Source organism: Vicugna pacos, chromosome 13, assembly GCF_048564905.1.
Source record: "Vicugna pacos chromosome 13, VicPac4, whole genome shotgun sequence".
NCBI lineage: Eukaryota > Metazoa > Chordata > Mammalia > Artiodactyla > Camelidae > Vicugna > Vicugna pacos.
The window spans coordinates 54,382,950-54,408,347 of NC_132999.1; the positions used below are offsets into that span (position 1 = coordinate 54,382,950).

At 52.6% G+C, this 25,398-nt stretch overlaps 1 protein-coding gene across 4 annotated transcripts in view; it reads left to right on the forward strand.

The window, feature by feature from the left end:
* CAPZB (capping actin protein of muscle Z-line subunit beta) overlaps positions 1-25,398 on the forward strand; it is a 129,510-nt gene that overhangs the window by 85,259 nt on the left and 18,853 nt on the right. For all 4 annotated transcript variants that reach the window (XM_031683742.2, XM_006196714.3, XM_072975250.1 and 1 more), the window contains 2 exons: positions 3,166-3,287; positions 8,341-8,454. In XM_031683742.2, the coding sequence (XP_031539602.1) occupies positions 3,166-3,287; positions 8,341-8,454 (236 nt within the window). The remainder of the gene's footprint in view (positions 1-3,165; positions 3,288-8,340; positions 8,455-25,398) is intronic.

Genomic DNA, 25,398 nt, shown 5'->3' on the forward strand with positions numbered 1-25,398 from the left:
ATTATAGACATCTTAACACTGGAGAAAAAAAAAGGCATTCTCAAAGGATGAATACGTTCAAACATATGGAGGACTTAATGTCATTTCAATTATAGTCTTTCTTTACCTGGCTTATTTTCCCTGAAGCAATAAGACTCTTACCACAGCCCAGCAGCAGTCTGTCTCTGATGGAGCTCACCGACTGTTTGACAGACGAACCACCTCAGGCCAAGCCCACGCCCATGTGGCTAGTGAACAGTCGAGCAGTGGCCCGAGCCCGGGTCTCAGTCCCCAGTCCAGCATTAGGGTTGTGCCCCTGGAGCTCACGTAGTAACACAGCTGCCAGGACTTTCACTAAAACTCCAGCTCTGGTGTTCTTCCACCACATCACGGTTCATATTTGGGGTTGCCTGGTTGGAACCACAGTGAAATCGTCATTAGTGTCCATCAAAGTTTAGTTCTTGACCACAAACTTTCGATGAAGATCCTTGCTGCACACCAGTTTGTTAATTTAAAGATAAAGCTGATTGGCATTTGGGAGGCTCCCTATTGTGAAACCGCTCCCTCCCTAATGTGCCAACCACCTGCTGTATCACGCACTGCTCTGGGTACAGGGTACAGCCACCAACAGGACTGAAGTCCTTGCCCTGGTCCAATTTATGTTCCAGTGAGAGAGACAGAAAAGAAACCAATACAAAAATTTCAGTTAGGATAACTGCTGGGAAGAAATTACTGAAATGCTTTTGATCCATGGATTAACCTCTTGGTTAGGAGTGAAGTCAAGCCTGTTTTCTACCAAATCCCATTATCCTGTAAGCCTTCCTATGCGGGGACTTAGTTCCAGCAACACACTAGTGGGAAAGGGGCCACACAGCCGGCTCTGGACAGAACTGGGATTAAGAAGAACTGGACTCTCAGTGGTCCATTTGCAGCCAGTGCCTGAGGCTGTACAGTGGATTCGGGTGCCATCTAGGCTGGAGCTGCTGCCTGAGAATGACAAGGCGCAGACGGCGTACCGGGAATGGGAGCATCGGCGTGTCCTGAGTGCACCAGCTCATGGACTCCCCACCTGGCTTGGTTTCATTATCCCTTCTTTACAGGTGTGGATGTGAGTCTTGATAGAGCAGTAAAGGGACTTGCCCTTCCAGAAGGCCAGTAAGTAGAGGAATCAGGAAGTCTAACTTCAGAGCCTGTTGGCTTGGTCTTTTCTATAATCCAGGATAAATTAGGCCAATAGTGTCAGGGCCTCTACAAGTTTGAATGAGGTTCTATGCAAAAGTCAGGGCCCAACAGGTAAGCCAAGGTAGCAGTCCAACAGAATGGAGATGCCAAGGAAGGGCTGTAACGTGACAGGCAGGCATATCGCCCAGGGCCATTCACTTGGCCAATGACAGGAGAGCAAGACTACTTCAAATCCCAGCTGCCTTCGGTGGAAGCTGTTAAAATCTTCCCTGCGTTGATCTGGACTTTTTTCCAGGTGAAGGGGTCTGTGGCCATCCATAGCTGAGCAGGGGTGGGGGTGGGAGGGTGGGGTCTATGCCATCAGTGTGTGCCTTTGGTGTGCCCAGTCTTCTTAGCTGTCTACCAAACCAGAGTTCCGGCGGTCCGAGGGGGAGATTTCTGTCTCTACTGCTTGCTTCTTGTGAGGACCTTGGGTAACTTAGTGGCTCTGGGTTTCAGTTCTGTAATCTGTAATCAATACATAACTACTTCATGAGATGCGTGTGAGCTTTAAGTAGACAATGTGCCCATACAAAGGGCCTAGCATAGTGCATGAGCCACAATAGCCCCTTGGAAATGGGAGGGGGTGATACTCTCATCACCAAAACTAATTGTAAATAACCCCATTTTTATTTGTGTGGTTTTTTTTTGTTTGTCTGGTGAGGTGGGTACACAGGTGATTGTTGCATCAAGAAGGAGGAATTCTGAAATAAACACCTTGTGGGGTTAATGGTGTGTGCATTTCTGGGGGGCTGGTGCTGCTCCCTGTATGAGAAACTGATCATGTCCCTGAGGCCAGCATTTATGTGAGCCACAAGGCAGGGGAACCATCTTACAGTTGTGTCAGACAGTGCCTTCCAGGCTGAGTTCTGAAGCCCCTCATGGTCGGCAGAGATGACTCGAGAAAGCCCACGGAGGCTGGGTAGTGTCCGAGGTGGCGGTGCTCCCCAGCCATGTCCTCCTGCTGGCGGTGTGGGTCTTCTGGAGGCACAGACACTGCTGTAGCTGTCAGCCCCTCTGCGGAGCTGCCCTTCTGGGTGCCTCTGCCATATGACTTAACTTTTCCATTTGGGAGGGTTATTGGTGCAGTTGGCAGCCACTTGTCTGGTAAATGATATGGTGGGGCCTTCGTAAACCCAGGCCCGTGAAACGAGTAAGTCAGCACATTGAAAATATAGCATGGAAGTGACTCAAGCCTGAAAGAATCCATTTCTGAGAGCACTGCCATCCCTTCCTGGAATATTTTGGTGGAAATTGATGTTTGAGTTGGGAGCAGGAGGCCAGGGGCCTAGTTACTAGCAGGGCTGTGTGTCAGATTCAGCAGCGTTTGCCCGGGGATTCAGCCCTGCCTGCCGCACCCCCAGGGCCGCCGCCTCAGCCAGGGGCCCGGGGTCAACCTGAGAACCGGAGCTCGGCGCTGGGGGCGCTGGGCGGCACTGCCTTTGCAGCAGGTAGGGCAGACTCCACAAGGCAACCTGGTAGTGCTCGGCCGGGGGCCTGGAAAGCGTTGGAAACTCCACCCAGCACGGGAGCCTGTGCGAGTCCTCCCGCTTGGGTGGGTTATTCTTCCCCGGTTCTTTGGGTTCCTGTGTATTTCAGATGTTTACCTTCTTCTCAGGACTTCAGCTTGTACTTTGCCCACCAGAGACCAACACCAAGCACATATGTACTTAAATGTGCTAGACCACCCCGGCGGCCAGGTAATTAAAGCTGCACGCAGTTTGGAAGGAAGGCTGTATTGGAAATCACGCTCCCCTGTAATTCAAGAACAAGTTTCTTTACAGAGGGACACAGTTGGTGTCAGAAACATGTGGAAAAGAAAGGAACAAGCCCATAATCCTGGCAGGGTACCAAGGGCCAGATGTTCAGTACACTGACCACGGTGTGGCTCCAGTTGCCGTTGGCCGACCTGGGTTTGATGTGTTATTTTAACCCATGTTCTGCCTTTTCCTCTCTTTCTGCCAGGTCCCCAGTCTATGTGAGGATCTCCTGTCTTCTGTTGACCAGCCACTGAAAATCGCCAGAGACAAGGTGGTGGGAAAGGATTATCTTTTGTGTGACTACAACAGAGATGGGGACTCCTATAGGTGAGCTCCTGCCCCAGGCACACCGTACCTCAGGCCACTCAGTACCTCTGCCAGCAGCCCAAGGACCACTGAGCTTTGACAGCCTATCAGCCCTTTTTCTATTTGTCCTTCTGCTCGTCCTTCCTCCCTCCCTCGTACCCCTTCCATCCTGTCGACCAACAGATGTTTATGGAGTGCCTCCAGTGAACCGAAGTCCTGGTGGAGCTTACAGTCTAATGGGAGGAGGATGTTGTTCAAAACCAGTGAGCTGCTTCGTTACAATCGCATCAAGTCCTGCAAAGGGGAGGGTACAGGGTGCACACCTGGTGGGATCTGAGCACAGGGAGGGCCTGCGTGGTTGAGGGCATGCGGATGAAGCTGTCAGACACACTGCCCCTCCCTTTCTCTTTCCATCAACACCAGGGCTGTGAATACCTGAGCTGACATTTGTCCCTGCCCTGGGGCATCACTGGTCTAGAGCAGACATGACTCGTGCAGCCGGGGCTAGGCTTATTCAGGGTGTGAGGGTAGCCTAGGAAAGGCTGAGGTTAACTCCAGGAAGACCTCCCGAAGGAGAGGATGTCAGAGCTAGGTCTCTGAGGGTGTCTAGGAGTTCTTCCTATTAAAAAAGATTGGGAATCCCTTAACCAGTCTAGTATTCCTGTGGTTGTTGGCTGTAGTCGGTGCCTTAGAGATGGAGGAAGAGCACAGTCTACTTCAGGTTTATGTAGAGGCCACAGAACCTGGGCAGAGTCTTACGGCTTCAGCCTCATTCTTTTTGTGGGGAGGGGGTGGGCCTGAGAAAGGAAAGCAGGAAAACATAGCTGGAGTCAGCACTGCCCCCTGTAGCAGACGGGAACTTTGACAAATTGCTTATTGTCTCTGATCTTTAGTTTCCTCATGTATGGAATGGAAATGATAGTATTCGTTCTTTCAACAGAATGTTAATTACACATCTCTGTGAGCAGGTGCTCGCTGTGGCAGGCACTGTTCTAAGTCACTCTGCGGTGCCGCTTGTATCCAAGTCAAGGACCCGGGCAGTTAGCAAGTGCATAAACAGTGTGGATGGTGAAGAATGGATGAAGAAATAACAAAGGACCAGGGGAGGGAGTGGTGGGATGCAGAGACAGGGAAGGCTCTGATGTTGGTGGTCAAGTTTGAAATGAAATTTGAGGATAAAGAAGTTCAGTCCCCACACTCATCCAGGAGGACAGTGTTCTGGCGTTAACGGCCCTGGGTGAGGATGAGCTGGTCAGAGTCAGCCCAGCAGGGAGGCCCTCAAGGCCAGGATGAGGGTAATAGGACTTAGTACAGGGCACTTGGGTTAAAAGAAATAGCATGTGTAAAGTGCTGAACAGTGTAGAACTTGGAGTGAGTTACAAAGATTCAATTAATAGTGACTTTTTAAAAGAGACAAGACAACTATTTTATAATCACGTCCCTTTCCTAGCTTCAGATAGTCATTAGGGAAAGAATAGATTTTGGCCTGATCCAGACTGGAGACTAGAGTGGAACTGGGGAGAAGTAGTCAAATGTGAGGTAAGTATTAAAAGTGAAGCATTCAGGTTTTAAAAGTGCAGCACTGTCTGCAGGTGGACAGGGTGTGGAAGGATGAGCTGCTGAAGGTGGGGTCAGTGTGTATTGAGGTGAGGCAGACTCTGGGAGGTGCTGGTGTGGGGACAGTTGAAACTGCCCGCTGGATGGAAGTGGAGATATCGGGTAAGGAGGCTGTGGGTGGTCTGAGTTCAGGGGCTCCGGGTGGAGCTGCAGGTGCAGGTGTGCGTGTCCCAGCACAGCGGCGCTGAGAGTGCCCTGCGGTAGATGAGGCTTGGCCGCTGTCCCACTTGTGCGCGTAGGGCCAGGCCTAGCCCTCACGGGGAGAGGGTGCTAAGGGGGCCGACAGGCCAGGGAGCCCATGGCCAAAGGACAAGCAGCCTCACCAGGCACCGGGTTCATAGGAGGCTTCCTGGAAGAGGTGGTCCTGGAGCTGAGTCTTGTTTGGTGTCGTCATGTTTCCTTTTTCCACCTGGAAACCAGGGCTTGCTGTGTGAGGCAGCTGCTCCTCAGCAGCTAGTGGAAGGGCTGGGATCATTTCCAGTCAGCGCCAAGGCCAGGCCTTCCCGGAGGTGTGGTGCCTGCAGCCCCTCCAGGGCGCCCCGCCGGCTGGCTCCCACCGCGTTCCTGGGGCTCCTAGAGGGGCCTGGGGGACTTCAGCCGGAGAGGAGCCCGGAGTGTCAGGCACAGGGCTTTCCTTTTTTCTCTTCTTGGTATAAAACTTCAAGGTCTTCTGATTTTCTCCACACATTTCTGTCCTAACTGTGTTTGATCGTTTGCTTAAATAAGATCCTTATGGTGTGATGGTTTGCCAGCAGCACTGTTTGAAACCTGTTAGCTGAAACAAAAAGCATTCTCTGAGGGAAATGAAAGGCCTGACTTTTGAAATCTAAGCGTTCCTGTCCATCTGTCTTTTTTCAAATGGCCTCCATTTAAGCTCTTAAATGTGTTCTGAGTGCCCCTTCCACTCAGAATATTCTGGGTAATGTTATGATTTTTCCCCCAGCTACAATTACCCCGGCTCCAGGGCTAACGGCTTGAAATGCTGTCGTCTGTGAGCCAGGAGCGATGTGAGTTACAGGCTTCTCGAAAATTCCAGGCCCCCAGTTGTCGAGAGAGATGGGCTCTTCGTGTCGAATCAGGTCGCCTTTAAATGGAAGCCAGTTGGGGTGGGTCGCCCGGGCCCCCAGGACAGCACTGGCCGTGCAGCTGTGGAAACGCAAGTCTGACCTCTGAGTGGCTGAGGGGAGTCTGGGGGCCGCAGGGGAGGTGGGGACTTGAGATCCTCATGCTTGGATTCCTTTCCACTCCCCTTGTGAGTGGAGGTAGCAGGCCTAGTTTACAAATAAATGGTGCTGGTGGTGACAGCACTCTGCAGCTCCATCCCTGTCTCTGGGTCTGCTGAGAGGTCTTTGCTAATTTGTTTGTTTGTTATGCTTAGGTGTCCCTCTGCAGAAAGTTGCTCCATCTCTGTCGGTTTGAGGGGCCCCAGCAGAGTTGCTCTGCACCCTTTCCTCCCCACCCCACACTGTGAGGCTTCACTTAGTGCCCACAAGCTCGGTGCCGGGCGCTGCGGCGCGAGGGCCAGGGCAGGGCGCGGGGATGTGACAGCTGCAAGAATCAACATCTGTGTGGGGGTGAGGGGGAGGCGGAGGGTGGTTACTTCTGCTTTGTGTTGGGGGTTGCAGGCGGGTGTGCAGTAATCCATCCATTTTTCTACTTTTTTAAAATTTTAATGAGCATGTGGTTGAGTGCCGGGCACTATTCCAGGTGCTGAGCAAACAGCGGAGAGCAAGACAGACAAGACTCTTGCCCTCTTGGAGCTTAGGTTCTAAAGTTGATTGTCTAAATCAGTTCAAATTAAATAAAATTAAAAATCCAGATCCTCAGTCACACAAGTCCTCAGGAGCCGCATGAAGCTGGTGGACAGGGCAGAGACAGAACATTTGTTTTGAAAAGTTCTGTCGGGCAGCCCTGTTTTGAGAGATGAGAACAATGAGAACACACAGGTCAGCCCTGCTCGAGGAGGGAGAGGCCTCTGGAGGGAGGGCTAGCCCGGTGTTGGCTTCACACCTGCCCTGCAAGCCAGGTGGGGTCCTGCTTGTCCCACGACTCTCCTGTGGCCTGTGTATGGTCTGATGTGACCACAGGAGCTGGCTGCTGGCCACAGGGCAGCAGGGAGCATTTCCCCCTATGGTTGCAAAGTCTCTACGAACACTGGTGAGTGGGGTCGGGGAACAGTTGGCTTGGAGAGAAGGGTTTCCAGGCACCTTCTGCTTTGAGGTGGCCAGGGCAGCTGCTGCCTGGAGACCCTTTAGGGACACCAAGCACAGTGACTCTCCCCCTACTTACCTTTGTGGACCAGTAGCCGAGAGAGCCAGGACCCCTGCCTGAGGGTGACTCAGAGAAGACGCCCAGCCTCCTTGACGTGATTTGCTGATGTAGGTGCCAGGCATCCAAGAAGGATGTTTGTGCACGAAATTGGTTAAAACTGGGGTCCAGGAGATGGTGATACCTTTTTCTTCCTTACTATCAATCCCAAATCAAAAGGTTCTTTCGAGTCCTCAGTGATGTGAAGTGCTGTTGTCAGGAAGGGAACCCAGGAAAAGTAGTGGGGTTTCCTACGGTGGACACATCGAGGTGTTTGTGCCCAAAAGTCTGAACTCCCATATTGCCCTCTCCTGTTCTTTCCTCTCTCGCCTTTTTAATTCTTTCTCTGAACTCCACCTGTAGGAATTAATGAGTAGGTATTTCCCTTATAGCCCCCTTTCCAGTACTCTCTGTGATTAAATGCTTTCCTGATGTGCCAGAATACATTTTTTAAAAATGCAGCAAGTTCTTGGGCTGGAAAAAGTGAGGCTGGTTCTCATTACTTAGCAGCTTGTGTGTGTGCACCGTCCCCGGAGGCTGGAGAGCTGTCCTCTGTTCACGGGAGAACTCAGGCTTTCTTACGTGTGATCAGCCTTTCCCCGTGGGGCTAGCTCTCTCACCTGCTTCCATAACTGACAGCTCTCTTCTTAATCCTTAATTGTGTGAGAAGGTGTTCGAGAAGTAAAACTTTCTCCAGAGCTGCCAGCAGGTCAGTACAACGGTGAAACAAAAGAAAATTGGGAAAAGGGTGAGAAGTCACATTTGTTGAACACTTACTGTGTGCCAGTCTCTGGTCTAGACATTTGATGTACTTTTCTTCTTTGCTCCTCAGAACAGCCCTGTGGGAAGCAAATAGTAGCCTCAGTTTGCACATGAAGAAAGGGAGGTGCAGAGAAGTCAAGACACCTGTCAGAAATCCGCAGCTGGTGGGAGGTGGAACCCGGGGCTCATACCCAGGTCTGGTGGAGTCTGAGTGAGCCCTTGCTCTGCAGACCTCAAGAAAGCCGTGTTTGTGGCCGGGGCCTGGAACGATCTTTGCTGTGGATGGTGGCTTTTCCTCTGCAATTTCAGAAGCTGGGGCTTGGACCTGCAGCTCACCGGCCATACCTCCCTGGAACAATTCACGTGGTCTCCTTTTTCTCCCCTCCAGGTCACCATGGAGTAACAAGTATGACCCTCCTTTGGAAGATGGGGCCATGCCTTCTGCTCGACTGAGAAAGCTGGAGGTGGAAGCCAACAATGCCTTTGACCAGTATCGAGACCTGTGAGTCACACACGCCCTCTGCCTTGCCGCTCTCACCTTGTCCATACGTAAATCACAGATGGGACCACGACCGGGCCAGGCAGTCTCCCGCGGACCTGCCCCCTGGCTTGCCTAACTTGTAAAAGTTCTGAGCACCCACAGCACGGTACTGGGCGCTAGCGTGGTCATCAGGTCCGTCGCAGGTGGCTGGGTGCTAAGGTGCTGGCCTGCCCAGGCGGCACTCTTCGCCTGCTTCATCGTCACAGCAGTGCTGCTGGGGCTGAACACCTTGCGCAGAACTCAGTGCCGGGCATTTCATGTACGTTGTCTCCACTCCTCACAAACGTGGTCGCCACTTTATTCCCCATTTTTCAGACAAAGAAACGAAAGCTCATGAAGGTTAAGGTATTTCTGTCCAAGGCAGGCGGCCGAGTGAGGAATCAAACCCAGCTGTTTCCGTCCCCCGAGGCCCCTCTGGTTTTCTGCTGTAGGGCACGTCCTGACTCCTCACCTGGGGCTCAAGGCCCTGCTTCCGGACCTGTCGCTGGGCAGGAGGAGTCGAGGTCCTTAAACAGTGGGGCTTAGGCTGCCCCTCTCCGAGCTCGCATTTTGCTGACTGCTGAGTTGTCGGGGGCCTCAGCCGCGGCTTTGGAAAGTGCTTTCGCTGGGTCTCCTTAGATTCTTCCCCTTTCTGCTGCACCATCACAGAGGGTGGCCACCTCATCAGCCTTGCAGGGAAAGGCTCCAGAGAAGCCTCATCCTCTGAAGCACTGTTCTCTTAGTCAGTGAAATCGCATTGTTAGTTAAGTTCTACACTGAAAACTCAGCACAACTGTAACGTACGCGATGCTACCTTAGTACAAGTTCAGTCATTCGGGGGAGGGCTTGGCAAACACTTCTGTAAAGGGCCAGAGAGTAGACATTTTAGGCTTTGCAGGCCACGTAAGTCTCTCTCACTTTCTCTTTGTTCTTTCATGTGTATATATAGCATCCTTTAAAAGTATAAAACCAGTTCTTGAGCTGTTGTCCGAAAGCAGGTGTTGTTCCACTTCGAACAGGAACTGCAGGTCTCCGTCGTGCCGACGGTTGGAGTGGTCGTTGAGTTCTCAGCAGATTTGATATAGCACATTCAATAGAGAATTTCCTTTCGAAGCTGGTTCTGGAGGAAAAGGGACACCTCTCAATCTGACACACAAACAAACAACCCCACGACACTTAAGCAAAAACACAGCTCTGAGGAAGCCCCAAACAAATGGCCCCGAACATTTCAGTCTCCCCTGAATGCATCAGCTGTGTGAATCAGCTTTATCTTCAGTATCTATCACGTGCCAATATTTTACAGACATTATCTTTAATCCTTTCAAGAACCTCTGGGGGAGATGATTTTCCCTTCTTTACAGACGAGGAAACAGGTTCCGAGAGTCTAAATGACTCACCACAGGACATAAGGGTGAAGATCTAGGATTTGAGCCCATATTTTCCTGAAGTTTCCACAAATTCTTGATGTTCACAGTTGGAATAAATTTTAGTGTTTAAAGAGTTCTTCCATCTAGAACTTCACCCTGCTGCAGAATAGCTCCTCCTTCAGGGATGCTGAGAAGTCTGTCTCGTTGCTGTTGTCTCTGGTCTATTACTCAGCCATTTGGCAAGAAGCCAATCCCACTACTAAATAAGAATTCCTAAATGTAATCAGTTTCATGTGATAGTGATAATATTGATGCTAAAATAGCAGTGAAGATGACAGCCGTTACCAGCCAGTGCCTGTGAGCACGGCATTAACCACCTCGCGCTCTTACCCCATTTCATCCTCATGTCAGCCTGTGCCAGAGGATTATCCCCTTGTTATAAGTGAGTCAACAGATTCAGAGAGGTGAGGTCACTTGCCCAGGGTCACACAGCCAGAAATGTATTTTATATAAAATCATCCTTTTCACTCCAGCGTCCAAAATTTATTCACTTACTGGACCAGCATTTTGAGTATTTGCCACGAGCCAGGTGCTCACCAAGTGCTAGGGCTCCAGCCTTGAATCCAGCCGACCAGGTCCCTGCTGTGTCCGCTGTGGGAAGACAAATGAGTGCAAACAGGTCGGTGTCGTGGAGGGTGATGGGACAGGGAGCGACTGGGGACTTTAAGTGCAGGGGTGGGGGATGCCTCTCAGGGAGCTGACACTGGAGCTGGTCTGATGCTGGGCGGGGAAGGAGCAGTCCGGGCAGAAGGCGGCTTGTGCTGGCGGCTCCAGGGCAGGGCAGCTCTTGGATTCTCCAGGGATCAGAATGAGGCTAGTTCTAATTTCCTATAGGTTTAAACCTTTGGGTTGTGATTTCCTAAATAAAGTGATGGAGACATGTTGCCTTGTGCTGCCATTTGGAACCAGACCTGGGGATGAGTCCAGTGTCGCCTTTGCTCCTTCCTTCCTTCCTTCTCCTGTCTCGCTGGTTCTCACGTATAATGACACGTGGTCAGTCTTAGGTGTGTGCCCCGATCCTTACAGTGACTGTGGGTAAGTGGGAGTTTCCTCATTTAACAGATGATGAAAGCGGTGCTCAGAGAAGTTCTCAAGCAGGTTAACCTGCTAGAAAACAGCGAGAGCTGGGGCTGGTACCCTGGGTCGAACTCTGCACTGCCTCCTGAGAAGGCTCCTTGGCCTGGGCAGATGTCCACTTTGAAGGTGGCTTTGAAGCCTTAATGACCTGTGTTTCTTTGTGCCTGGGCCTGGGCCTACACAGGTGAGCTGACCTGCGGGGAGGTTGGGAGGTGGTGACAGGACAGCTTCCTGCTCCCAGTGGGGTTCTAACTGGACAAGCCAGACCCTAAGGCTCTGGTACAGTCTGTAGAGTGGAGTGCCAGCCAGGGGTTTCCATTCTGTCCCCAGCAGCATCAGTGTGCTCTTCACAGGGGGAGGAGAGGGTGCAAGGCCTCTGGTGGCACCCACAGAGACGGGCAGGAGGCCCTTCATTCCCCAGTATGTGAGGGACGCAGGGGGGGCTCAGTTCTCCCCGTGTGACAGCAGCCACAGGCCACCAAGGGATGGCAGTTAGAGCTGTCATTGGGCAGCCAGTCTTCAGTTTCAAAGCACCCAGTTTTATCAGAGTTCTGAGGACACTCCACTGAGGCCGTAAGTGAGGAGCATTTTCCCAGCTGGACCACACACGATGAGCCAGCTCGTTTTTGGCCTAATGATTATGAATCAAGTCTCCTTTTTCTTCCTCCCTCCCTCCCCTGTCTTGGTCCCTCACTCACCTCCGGAAGTTACCGTTGTCACAGTGCCCCGAGAGTTGTTGGCGGCCATGTCAGTGACCTTGGTAGGGCCCAGAGCCTGAACTCCTCTCCCCGTGATTCCGGAGCAGAGGGAGGTCAGCCAGGGGCTCAGAGGCCCTGTCTCTGCCTTGAGCAGCACCGGCCAGTGGTTACTCCAGGTTTTCTAGGGACCAGATTGTTCCACGGGATGAAGGGGCCTGTTCCCGTAGGCAGGAAGGCTCTTTGGCTGTCACCCCAGTGAAGGAAGCCACAGGGCTCCTCCATGGATTCTGCCACCTGCCTTCCTTTCACGTCAACAGAAGGGCTCAGGCAAAGATCACTCTGAGGGGAGGCTTCACCCTTAATGTGGCCTCATGTCTGCTGGCTCTTGTCTGAGCTGCTGCCCAAAGGGCAGGGAAGATGGCCTGCGTCCTGGGCCTGCCGAGAGGTGCTCGGAGCCTCGGCCAGACCACTATGCCAGAGGAGGGGAGTGGCTGCTTCCCCGGGGAGGACAGACTCTCCGGGGCTCCCTGCTTCAAAGTGGGGCTCGGCCTGCGCCCCCAGGGATTGAGGACCGTGATGAGCAGGCCCATCCCCGGTGCTATCCCTGACTTTAATCCCTGATGCCCAGGTGTGTCTGAATGCCGGATCCTGATGGAGTGCAGAGTTAGATCTGGGTGTGGCTTGTGTTCTGGCCTTAAGACCAGTGACTCCCTCAAATGTCTGAAAGCTGCCTGACTCCAGCCATCGGGTTTAGAATCCCCTTGTGTTGTAGTGAGCGCTGTGCTGTAAGGAGCCTTCAGGGACTTCTTGTTCCAAGACTGTGAGCAGGAAGGACTCTCGCTCTGTACCAGGAAGGCTGCACCAAACTCAGCTCACACACAGATTTGTCTTCATCTTCTGAATGGTTGGAGATTTGACAAAAGAAAAATAGAAAACAGAGACATGAGGTGCCCCTTCCTGCCACTGCCCTCTCCAGCACCCTCATTGGCTCACACCTTAAGGCTAAACCTGGGGGTGTTTTTTGTTGTATGTCTGTGTGCACAGGAATGAATACAGCTTCCTGGTTCCCCTTCCTCCTGTGTTGGTCGTGCCAGGCGGCCTAGAGCCACCCTAGGCCCTCCAGAGAGGCTGTGCTCGCTGCCCCCAGAGGCCTCTCTCTGCCATGAGAGATAAAAGCTGCTTCCCCAGCATCCTGAGGGAAAGCCTTGGCTTCTGTCCTCGGGCTCTGGGCTTTGATCCCTGGGTCTGTGAAGGTTTTGACTTTGTAGGAAATTAGAATAAATTATCAGCACATGGGGTTAGTATGGTCAGAGTGAGGGAGCTGGGCCGGGAATGGATTGACTAGCAGGCCCTCTGGCTTGCGACCCCGATAGGGATGTACCGTCCCCCGCCTCTCCTGTGCCTGGCATTTCTCCATCATGGCTTTAAAGTGCCAGCAGTTGGGGGCATAACTCCTTCCCCAAGGTGGGCAAGAGGTGAGTAGGGGCCCAGGGAGGTGAGTTGCATGTCTTCCTTTGAAGCCCACCGGTTCCTTGTTTCCCCCACTCCTCCCAGCTCCCTGCCACGTTCTCACCCTCCCACCCTCCAGGCCCTCCCACATTTATGGATTTCCTTCTTTGCCATCGCCAGAGCTGTGGAAAGGGATCATGGCGGCGAGTTTTCCCCAAGAGAATAACTATTAAGCAACTGTTGATAGCACAAGTCAGACAGCCTTGTGAATAAGATAAGATTTTAGAATAAGATAGTCTGCTGAAAAGGCTTCGGAGACGACAGGCACGTCTTGCTGGCGTGCTGGGGCTGCGCGGGGTCATGATCTACTTGTCTTGAACACCATCACTTCCCTTCCTCAAGCTATCCCACCCTGGTCGTCAACATCTCTCCCAAGCCCCAGGGTGGTTTTCTAACTAATTCATGGGCCTGGCTCAGTTAGCCCCTGGGGAGTAGGGAGAAGTAACAGAAGGGGCCAGCTCTTGGGTGGCTGGCTCACAGGATCACCCCTTTCTCAGCAGAGTTGTCTGGACCTTTTAGGCCCAAGCCTAGGGTAGCTCATCAGTCACAAAACTTAATCACTTGACGTAAGCATGCATCTTTCTTGGGAGAGACTTAGCAGTGGGGCCTTCCACGTAGGGTAGGCACTTACAGCTGCCAGAGAAACATCTTATTTGCAGTGTGAGCCGCCAGTTGGCTGCCATGAGCTCCAGGATCGGTGCTTTTGAGTTTTCAGGTTCCCAAAGAAGATAGGAAACCCTCCCCACTCTGGCTTTCACCCTGGCTCTCGCCATTGCCTCTGTCCGCCCGGGTTCTGCTGAGACCAGATGTTCTAACCGAAGGGGCTGGCACTGCTCTCTTTCAGAGATGATTACTCCCATCTGTGCTAGACATCTTGCCCCATGCTCTGCGATCCTTGGCTTTTGGCTTGCAGCAGATAATACCTTCAAACATGCGGTTGCAATTTATTGGCTTTATAAGTTAATTTCAGTGGGTGTGCAATTGATTGAAATCAAAGCTTAATGAAGGCCAGAGTCTGGGGGGTGGAGGAGTGGGGCGGGAAGGCATTTTGTGTTCTTCCTTGCTTCGGGTCTGAGATAATCTTCAAAAGCTTTAATTAGGTTTCTAATCAGTCCTCCTTGTCTGGAAGAAGTTTACAGAGAGAAACAAGGCTGGCGTCCCTGTGGCAGTCCCAGAGCCCACGCGCCTCTCCAGCAGCGGCCAGGATGCTTGGCAGATGGCCTTCCTCCTGCTCCCTGCCTCCTCTCCCCGCTCTGGGGCCACCTTGCAGTTGGGGGTGTTTCTGCTCCTTCCTTCCGTTCTCCGTGCCTCTGTCAGATGACATTTGAGCAACTGTGGCCCAGCAAGAGCAGGACATCCATATTTCCGTGTGGAAAAGTTTGTTGCCTTGGTTTCCTTGGTTTTTGAAACTCCGTGTTCCCAGCTGCCTTCTCAGACCTTGGATCCTGGGCTCCTAGGGGCTACCCCTTCCTCGGATGTGAGCATCGGGCCTGGGGAGTTTTAGTGTTCTGGTGCTGGTGGGAATAGCAGGTGGCAGCGGGAGTTTTTCTGCTGAAGTAGGAGTAGCAGAAGTCTGGGAAGCAGGTACCTGATGGTGGGTGGAGCCACTAAGATGGGAGGCACAGACACCTCGCAGCGGGAGTCTCTGACCCCAGCAGAGTGGGGAGGAGCAGGGCTTTCGGAGAGACTTGGTCTTGATTCTCTGTTCTGTCATTACTCACAGACTATGAGCAAGTCGGTTGACTTTTCTGAGCCTCTGTCTCCTTATTTATTGGCAGGGTACCACTGCCCATCCAAGGGGTTGAGGGGGCAGTTGGTGAGGTCTGTTCCTGAGGCTCACCTTGCACCATGCTGTCCATTAGACCTTCACGCATAACAGAATTCTGCTTTTGCAGCAGTCACCTGTGTGGATGTCTTATGTTCGGAGCATTTATGCTTGTGGCCGTGGGGTGGCTCTGGTGCGTAAGTGGGGAGACAGCAGGCTGTGTGACGTCACCAGCCATGTTAGGAGGCATCAGGTTCTGGTCGGGGCTCTGCCACTAGACTACAGGGAGACCTTGAGTAAGTCTGTTCCAAAAGTGAAGTGAAGTTGTTCCCACTGTGGTGACGGGAGAGAGGACTTTTTTATGATCCACCCACAAATACTTCCTGAGGCCCGGCTGTGCTCTGAGCACTGGGGGCGTTGTGGGGGCGGGTCAGGCGGGGCCCCTGCCCTCATGGGGCTTAATGGGGTGATGAGGTGCAAACATATGAGCAAAAGACTTGCACAACGTGACAAGTGCTGTGAAGGACCAAAAGCCAGGCACTAGGGTAGGGAAGAGTGTCGGCAGTGGTGGCTGGGGGAGGGACCGTGGGTTGTCTGTGGTGAGCTTGCCCCTGCTTGGAATAGCATTATCTGAGCGGACCTGGGACCGCTGTCCTTGCAGGGTTGTTCCTTGGGCATCTGGGAACTGAGATTTTGGCCATTTCCTTCCATTCCCTGATTAGGAATGGTCACAGTGTGTAAGCTGTTCATGCAAACGCTATGGTTTATGCTGAACTCCACCCTCCCTTCTGGAGTCTGGAACCCTGCTGTGTGCAAGGTAGAGGGTGCTCACCAGTGCGGTCCCTGGGCACGCGGCCTCCAAGGAGCTTCCGTGGAGACAGCACCTTACATGCGGTCATGGCGCATTGGTGGCGGAATTAGGCCTTGTGTGACTCCACTGGGAGGGCTCCTGGAAGTTCACGCCTGGTTCCCTGGGCTGCTTCTGCCCTGTCTCCTTCCACTGCAATTGTGAAACTGCGGGTGGTCTTGGGGAGCCGGGCCGGGCCATGTACCCTGGCGCAGAGGGGCAGTGGAGGTGGCCCTCTGAGCTGTGTGGCTGTTGAGTGAAGGCCGAGCAGGACGTGGGCGGTGGGGAGCAGCGCACAGGCCCTTGTCAGGCGTGGGCTTGGTGTCGTCCTCGGCGCGTCGGGGGGGGGGGTCTGAAGGGTCCCAGGGGACACAGGAAGCTCTGACACACATCCTAAGGAGCTCCTCCGTGAGCCGTTTGGAGGCTAGATCGGAGGGGCCGGGAGTAAAAGACCCTGACTGGACTTCTCTTAGTCTGGCTACTTCCTAAGTACCCTCCCTCTGCTGTGGCTGAGCGGGACTTGTTTGGGGTTACCCAGTGTGTCCACCACCACAAACAGCCAGACCAAGTTACCTCTGGTTTCAGAAGTCGGAACCCCACTGGGAAGTGGGTGGAAATGCTGAGCTGGGCGCGTGGAAGGTAACAGAATTGTTCAGGAGAGTTCGGGAGTGGGCGAAACCTGGACCGTCTGGTCCGGCTTATCTGCCCCCACCGCCTGCCCCTTCAGGTGGGTCTGGGTGGCTCATGGTGCCCTTGCCCAGAGGTGGAGGGCCTCTTCCACATCCAAGGGACTCCTGCAGGATCCTGCCCCAGGCACCACTTGCTACACATCCTGTGCTCTGGGGACAGCAGGGTAAAGGCTGGGAAGTCGTGTCTGGCGTCCAGCTTGTCGGCAGTGTAATTAGTGTTTGGGTTTCCACGTATATTACTTGTATCTTCAGCCATGCGTACAGAGGGCCTCTGAGACCCTTCCCTGTCTGCCCTGGGCCTTCAGCTGCCACAGTCTTGGGCTGGCGTGAGAGTGCTGGGAGTAGCTGATGGAGAGACCCCGGGTCACCTCAGCTGCGCTGTTTTGATTAAGTGGGAGGCGTGTCGAAAGAAGCCCGGTCCATTGTCCGGGAAGTCGGATGAGTTTCTTCCTGCTCAACCCAAGCTGTAAGTTTCAGCTCTTCCATGAGCCCTGCTCTGAAGCAGGGTTGTCTGCTGCAGTTTCTAGAGCCCGTGAAGAGGGGGTCCAGACAAGCTGCCTGTTGCCCCCCAGCCTCGAGGGCAGTGACAGGAGCGTCCATGTTGGTCCCCTTTGCCTGGCATCCTAAGTTTGCACCCAGGGTTCGGTTGTCCTGGCGTGCACTGTCTGCATCTCATCTGCTGGAAGAAAGTTAAATGGAAAATAGGAGTGTGAGGAAAACAAGTTCATTTACAAACAGGATCTCCTGAGTCAGCATCAGGGACTCTGGTTCCTCCAGAATTCTTGGGTTTCTGTCCCCACATGGCACACAGTCACACTTGGGGTTGTGTGATTCCACGTGTCGGGGTGAAGGGAGGACCAGCTCCCTCTGGTGGTGGAGCTCCCTCGTCCTGCCAGGCACCCTGTGCTCCTGGGATGCTGCTGGGTGGAAGTATCAAGGATGGGTAGTCTTAAAAAGGTCCAGCCAGCAGGCCCCTGCTGCTTCCTTGAGGTGGAGGACCCTCCTTTCCAGAATTCCCGATATAGGGTGCCTGGTGTTTGCCCCAGACTCCTGGCCACTCAGTGCACCCCTTCCTTCCTTCCCAGACATTCTCCTCCACCTTGAGGCAGCATTGTGTACAGTGGTGTGGTGGTGGTGGGGGTGTGCGTGTGTGTGTGTGTGAGAGAGAGAACTTACCTAAATTTAACCCCACAGGCTGAACCAGGGCCCCCTGAGGCCTAGCCTACCCACCTGCATTCCCTATGGTACCCCCAACCACAGCTGGGGGGGTCTCAAGATGGCAGGCAGCCTGGAATGGGAACAGGACATGGCTCTGGGGCAGCCAGCACCCCATTTCTCACCTTTGTAACTCGGGTGCATTCCTTTCTCTCTCTGGGTTTGCACGATCTTAACTGTAAAATAACATAGCAAAGCCTCGATACAAACTGGATTCTCAAAAATGGCAGCTCTTGGACGATGGTGATGACTTTGAAACTCCAGAAGACCTTGACCATCCACGTTGTCCTGAGGTGGTCTAAGCAGGGTCGCAGCATTTCCGTGGGTAGTCAGAGAGGCAGAGGATGCTTCAGAGGTGCGAGGTGAGGACGGTTGGGTCTAATCCCAAGCTAGCTTGGCAGCCCCTGCAGCAGCACCATTGTTTCCAGAGAGGCCTTCATTATTCCTCTTGAAGTAAAAAAACAAAAACCTTGTAAAGAGAGGCTATAAAGTGCAGCCGCCGTCCAGATGTGCACTTCTAAGTGCAACTGGCATTAAAGTCGCACATGCCTAAGCCAATTGGTATGTTTGCTCTGGAATTGTTGCACCTGCGTGTGCTGGATGGAATTTCTGAGAATACCTGTCCCATGGCTGTGGCAGACTCTGGGACTCATTCCGAAAACCGTGGTGGAAACAGCTGGTCCCAACACACAGATGAGGGTGATGTGGCATCAGTCACATCTGGGCGTGGCCAGCCCACAGCGAGGCCTTGCTCTCATTCTCCGTTTTGCCCAGAGCCCACTCTCGCCCCCAGGGCTGAGGGTATGGGACCGCGCTCACAGAGCACGCAGGACCTTGTTCTGTTGGCAGCTGAGAACACGGCAAAGTCAGGAGAAGGGAGATCTCCCCTTCTCAGCCCAGAGACGGCCTTATGACACCACCTCGCAGCCTCTGGTGGCTGTGCGCTTGCTCCGTGCCAGGCTCCGCCATTTCCTCTGCTCTTCCTGGAGCCTCCCCGCAGTGGTTTTACAGATGCGGCTTGAAGGGGAGGCTGGTACACCAGTGTGGAGAGGAGAACCCATGTTTTCCAAGCCCTCGTGATTTGGGCTGTCAGCCTGCCTTCTGTAGCTCCCATGGGCTTCCCAGAAGCTGTCCCCACGGGGCAGCACCCATGTCCTGTCGGACGGGATACACTTAGCTTCTTGATGGCCAGCCTGGAGCCTACAAAAAGAGAATGTTGGTCTGTACCGCGAACAGGGAGGCCAGGTTTTAGATGCTCCTCCAAGCCAATTGGAGAGTTTTCTTTTTTCCTGGGGTGGAGTTGAATTGTTACCACTTGTGGGTGCCAGGTGCCTTTTAATGTCTGAAGGATGTTAAGGATGATCAGAAAAACAAACTACTGGTAGCTGGGGATTTTATTTTCTTTTTCAGGCTGGGAGGAAACAAAAAGAGATTGGGGACAGAACCTCAGCTGAAAGTAGAATGGCTCTGCCTCTGGGTTTTATTGTCCCGTCTTTGCCTTAAAATCAGCCGTAAGCACGGGAGCTTCTGTTTGAATGAGCACCCACGTGACCTCCTCCTTACTGTTGTGACCAAGCGCCAGCCGGTCACAGTGAAGAGTGTCCCTCGTGACTGTTTATTCCAGGTCTTGCTTCTCTTTAATGAGACCACGTATGTCACAGAGGGACACAGAGTAGGGGAGTGAGATATCATAGACTCCTACGGCTCTCATCCTCTCCCAGGTCCAGTGTTCCTAGCTTGGCAGTGGATAGTGGAGGGATCATTTGTTTTAATTGCACTGACATTTAAAAATTTTTCAGTCTGAACCCTGCATTTGGCATTTCAGCGAAGCCCACTTCCTGTGTTCCCTTGTCTTTCCCACCTCCCCTAACCGGCTCCTTCTCTTCGGGCAGAATCAAGACTGGGCGTTCCCACTTTCGCACTGTCCCGCGGTTTGACAGGAGTGTCCAGACCGTAGCCGTCCTTCCAAGCTGACCATCCATCTCCCCAGAGTCTTTCCTGCAGCCGACACTGATCTTTCTGGAAAGTCTCGGAATTGGCTCAGAGAACTGGTGCACACAGCTTGGAGCTTGGCTGGATCCTTATTTGGATCGCACCGACTTTGATGTATATTCCCATATACACCATATATTCCCTTGGAGGTAAAGACCTCCAAGGAAGGGTGGTTTGGCTAGGGCACGGATGGCAATAAATTCAGAATCCCGAAAGATAGATTGAAATGGTACAGCCATGTCTGTGAGACTTAAACATAACAGATTTGAGTGGAAAGTAGTATTCTCAGGTCCAGTATACCAAGTTCCCAAAAGTATAGGATGTGGGAGACAATTTCATGACAACACATAAGAAGAAATACTTTGTCTGAGATGACTGCGAGCTCGGTACGTGTCAGTATGAGTGAGGTGTGGTTTGCACCTCTGGATGGAGAAGTGGCCTCGGCTCCCAGCGACGTGCTTGGCTGTGCTGCTCAGGGGTTGATGTGCAGTCGGGGCATTGACTTCTGCTCTCATTCCCTTGAGGAGGAGCATAACCAAGGTACGGGACCTTAAAATCATGTCTTAGGTAGATTAATTGTAAGGACAGAAATGCCAGACAAGAGTTCGTAAACCATCTTTACATATTTGAAAGGACTATGTAAAATAGATAAGCAACAAGGATTTACTGTGTAACATACAACACAGGGAACTGTATCAGTATGGTGTGATAATCTATAAAGGAAAATAATCTGAAAAATATATGTGTAACTGAATCATTTTGCTGTATACCTGAAACTAACACAATATTGTAACTCAACCATACTTCAATTAAAAAAAAAAAAAAGACCACATGAGGAAGGGGCATTACATTCTAGTTTTACGTGATTCCTGAAGGCAGTAGGTAGAAGTTTTCTCTCGGGCCCAGAGAGAACTATTTGAATTGGTCAAAGTGGAGATGTTTACCTTGGGAATGTAGTGAGTTCCCTGTCACTGGAAGTCTGTAAGCAGAACTTTGATCAGCCTGATTAAAAGGTTAGGAATCTGCACTGTGGTGCTCAGAGTCTGCCTCATACCAGCCCTCGTGCAGGCACCAAATCCGAGAGTGTCAGGGCTGGGAGGGAGCCTGCTGAACCTCGGGTCCAGCTCTTTAATCTCACAGATGAGAAAACCACTCTGGTGCCAAAGAAATATTCCTTGTCTTTCTCTCTGCTTTATTTAACGACACTGACTGCTGAAGCTCTCACACTGCAGCATCTAGGGCCCTTGCTTTGTGATATCTCCCCCACTGCCCTGACTTGTCTGCATCTGGGGCCCCTCGTCTGTGCCCCAGTATTGCAGGTGTCATTGCACTGCCAGAGATCGCGTCTGCTCCAGTCTCCTGGCCAGTCCTGGGAAGGCGGCTCAGCCCACTTAATGGCTACAGGACCACGTCTAAGTGACCGTCACTGAGAAGGGCTTGCTCCCAGCAGATCTGTGCTGGCTGTGGTTCTTGGGGGTCATGGCGTGTGACTCATTTTAACCTGTCAGGGCCTCTGTCTTAGAACCACGAGTCTAGCTACTCTCCCAGGAGGCGACTTGACAGGAAGGAGTGAGGGCCAACCTCAAGCCACATCTAGTCCCACCTTCCCTGTTAACATTTGCAGCCCAGCGTCCCCCCAGCGTCGGCCACGCCTGGTTACAGCCCCAATCTCTGAAACAAAGTTTCCATCCTGGTCCACACAAGCCTCAGCCTCAGACACTCCATAAAGCTTTGGGAGCAGAAACAGGTTTTTTTCTTTCTTTTGTGAAGTCAGTCATTTTGAGTGTGAAGTTCTGTGTTCCCCTATTTTCTCCTCCTCCCCAGAAGTCCTTCGGGGGGAGAGTGACAGACGTAGAGTCTGTATGTGTGACTCTGACGTTGGTCAGGTGAGGGGTGCTTTTCAGGGGGAGACGACGGAGGTCTCTGAGGAGAGGGGAGTCCTTGACACCACGGGATTTTTGTCGATCCCAGCTCAGCGACCTGCCTGAGGTAGGGCCGCTCCCCCAGACCCTTGATCGTCACTGGCTCTGCAGGTGCATAGCCGGCCCCACCCGAGGGGCTTGCTGAGGCCCCTGGCGAGCCCGTCTTTTGAAATTTACGAAACCGGGACCTGCCAGGTGTCGTTGACATACTGTTTTCCAAATGGTGGGACTTACAGAGCCAGCCTGAGTGGCCCCTCCTCCTTGGTCCCAGCTCCGTTTGTCTTAGAAAATGTCCGTCTCTGCTGGGAAGGTCTCGAAAGCCACCAGGACTGTGGAGCCGATGGCACTTTGCTGAAGGGTCTCACTCTTGGGCAGACCCCAGCTCAGCCTTTTCCTCCAGTTGTTCCCAGGTTGGTCTGTTGTTTCCCCTACTCCTGGCATTCCTGGAGTTCTCAAAGGCCCCACTCCTTCCCGGTTCAAGACTTTCCAAGGTGGCTTCTCTGTAGTGTCCCCTGGTTTTCCCTGTGGCTAACAGGTCACTCACTCTTCACCATATATATGAATTTCAGCCCTGCACTTCTTGAAGTACTGAGGCCTAAGAAAAAGCCTAAGGGTTTCATCTTTGGGTGTCCATGTTTTAAAGCTGTCCCCTGAGCTGCCCACTTTACCAGAGACCCCTGGGCCTTCCCTCCTGAGCCCTGCCCAGCTGGGCTGTGGCAGTGGTCCTGGGACCATCTTCCCTCCCTCCCCGATGAAGCGGGGCAGAGTGTGGATGGGGCTGGTTAGACCCCTGGGCAGCCTGCTCCAAGCTCTGGGCCACTCTTGAGCCTTCGTTCACGTCCCAGGAGCGAATCACCGGCAATGGCATGGCCACCTTATTGAAATACCATGTTAGCATTTAAACAATATTAATACTATTTGACTCATTAAATATACAAAGGCCAGTTAAAGTGCTTCCATGTGTGTGCTGTTAGTTCTGGCGGGCAACTCCTCAGATGGCTTTATGTGGTTTCAGACAACATTTTAGCACATTCTTAAAATACCCACAAAAGCCTTTATGTAAAAGCTCATAAATGTGAACCACATAAAAATTATTTTTTTTCCTGTTTCATGTCATTATGATCAAAGTACAGTAGGTAAGAATAAATTTTCAAAAACTTGTTGAGGTCCCTCTTTAATTAATTCTTCACGCGCAGAGCCGAGCCATAAACCAGGGGACGGTGCTGTCTGTGTGCCCCGCAGCCCCCTCGCCACCGGCCAGGCACGTAGCCGAGGCTGGAGATTCTGGGCAATTCTGGGTCGGCCCTTTCTGTTCACTCCCTCCTCTGCTCCCTTTGTCTTGGGACATCAGGTTGAGACTTGCAGCCGCTCAAGTCCCCGGAGATCCCTTTAGGGAAATGGAATGCGAGGCCACTCTTGAATTGTGGTGTCAGGGCCGTTTTGGCACCTCCGCCTCGCCTCGCCGCCCCGCTGCAAGTGGGCGCGCAGTGTGCAGATGGGCCGCGTCACCTCTGGTGCTGCTGCTCTCATTTTTTTATTGAGTCAAATCGCCTGTAAATGAGGATGCTACCCGGTGGAGTACTATCCCCACTATTGAAAACAATTATGGAGATCATGTGTCCCCGAGGAAAGGTGCTCACCGTTCCATGCCAAGTGCAAAAAAGCTGAACCCAGCGCAATCCCGCTGCTGTGTTTACAGTTACATAAAAAGTGAGCATCTGGACAGAGACTGGAAGGGAATTTGGAAAAATCAGATTTATGGGATAAGTTGATTTATGGAGTTACGGGCTAAATTTTTAAGTTTCCTTTTTTAAAAAAAATAATGTTCTTGTAATAAAAATTTTAATATGGGGGGAAAGAGTAGTAACCCACACGGAGGCCAGAATCGAGCTTGCATTTTTACCTTCTCTGTCTCCAACATTTTGTAACTTTGGACCCTGGTCAGTGTGGCGCACAGGGGAAGCTGAGGATGCTGGGGAGAAGCTGCCCAGAGTGGGAGCCAGGCCACAGGGTGGGACGTTGGAGGAGAAACAGCCGGTTTGCCTTATAAAACGATAATGTGTTGTTTTACTTTTCTGCAAGAAAAGAGAAATCCAAAGGAACGGACTGAGGGGCTCAAGCACAGGCCACCTGGTGCTTTTGAACTGGTCACCGGGTGGTGTCGACAAGGGCTGTTGAGCCACCAAGCTCTCTGCTAGTTCCCTTCCAGGGCAGCCTGACCTGCTAATCCCTGAGTCCCGTATCACAGGGTGGTGAGCCTTTGACAAGAACCACACTTCGGTTTGGGAGGCGCTTGACTGCAGGCTGTGAGGGGCGGAAGGATGGACATGCCTGCGGGGCTCCACGCCTTCACTCCAGGACCACCAGCGGAAGAGAGGAATGTTCGGCCCATCCTCTTGGCCAACACAAGAAAAGCCACATTTTAAAAAGTTGTTGTTTTTTCCCTTTTGATGTGGGGTTGCTCTCCCTGCAAGCAGACTAGAAAGGAAAAGTGTGTGTTGGAAACCAGCCCTCTGTCAGCGACAGGACGGGGATGGGCAGGTCTGCCTGGGTTGCTCTTTCGCTGCAGCGCCACTGTGTGTGCCTCCTGCTGAGTCGTGAGCTGAGGGGTCGCCAAGGACCAGGCGAGTAAGCAGAAGGGTTCCCAGAGCCCATGCTGCCCTCTCCCCTGAGTCTCCGGGTGACCGATGCGTCTCCACGTGTCTCAGGAGTGCGCCAGGACTGCCCATGTGTGTCTGGCTCCCTACAGGGCTGGGCTGGACCAGGATGGCCCTCTGGAAGGAGATGGGGCCTCAGGCTCTGAACCAAGACGCTTATCTGCTTGGGGTTTGGAGAGAGATTTAGGGCAAGAGAAAGAGTCTCCCTGAGCGGGGATCCTTGAGTGCCCTGCGTTGGCAGTCTCTGGAGGTCACCTGGGGTGGCACCGGGCTCTGGGCCCCCACAGGTGTGTCTCTTCATCCTCTCGGGCTTTATCTCTCACAGTTCTGCCCCGTGCTGTGCCGGAGCCAGGGTCCTCACCACCCTCAACCTCTTCACAGACATTCAGACCCCGGCTGGCACCTCATCCATCCTCCAGCCCTCAGCTGCCTTCCAGGCCCACTTGCCAGGGGAGGCAGAGCTGTGAATTGCATTTGCCGGCTTTGTCACAGTGGCTGGTGTGGGAGGGAGGAGTGGGCACAGTCTCCCTGAGGAGTCCTGGTGGGGAGGGGGCGAGGGTAGCCAGGGTGTGGACCCTCGGGCACCCAGGGGGCCCCGCAGTGCTTTCGAGCAGGAGGATGAGCAGTCACGGTGCCCTGCGGCTCACAAAGCAGGCACTACTTCCTCGATCTGATCACCTCTTCTTACCCCTTGGTGTATCCATGTACTGACCTTTGTACAGAAACTTACTGGTTTGAAAGAGTTTCAGATTTACAGCAAAATTATCCAAAAAAGATTACAAAGAATTTCTCTATACCCTTCACATACATTCTGTAAATATTAACATTTACCATGTGTATTTTTTTTATTACATAACAGCTTGATTGAGATGTAATTCACATATGTTTATTTTTAGTTCTTCTTTTGCTATTAAAATTAAGAATAATCTTTGGTCAGGTATCTACTGCCCTGCTTTGCTTTTGTCTCTCAAGAGTCCTATAAAGTAGATAGTATCCTTGTTTTATGAAGAAGCCAAGGCCCAGTTCACACAGCTGGTACCTGTGATACGCAGCTGTTGGGCAGATAAACGTGTCCGCAGAGCCAGTAACTGGGGGCTCGGGGATGGGGCCCGTGCTGGCCTGAGTCCC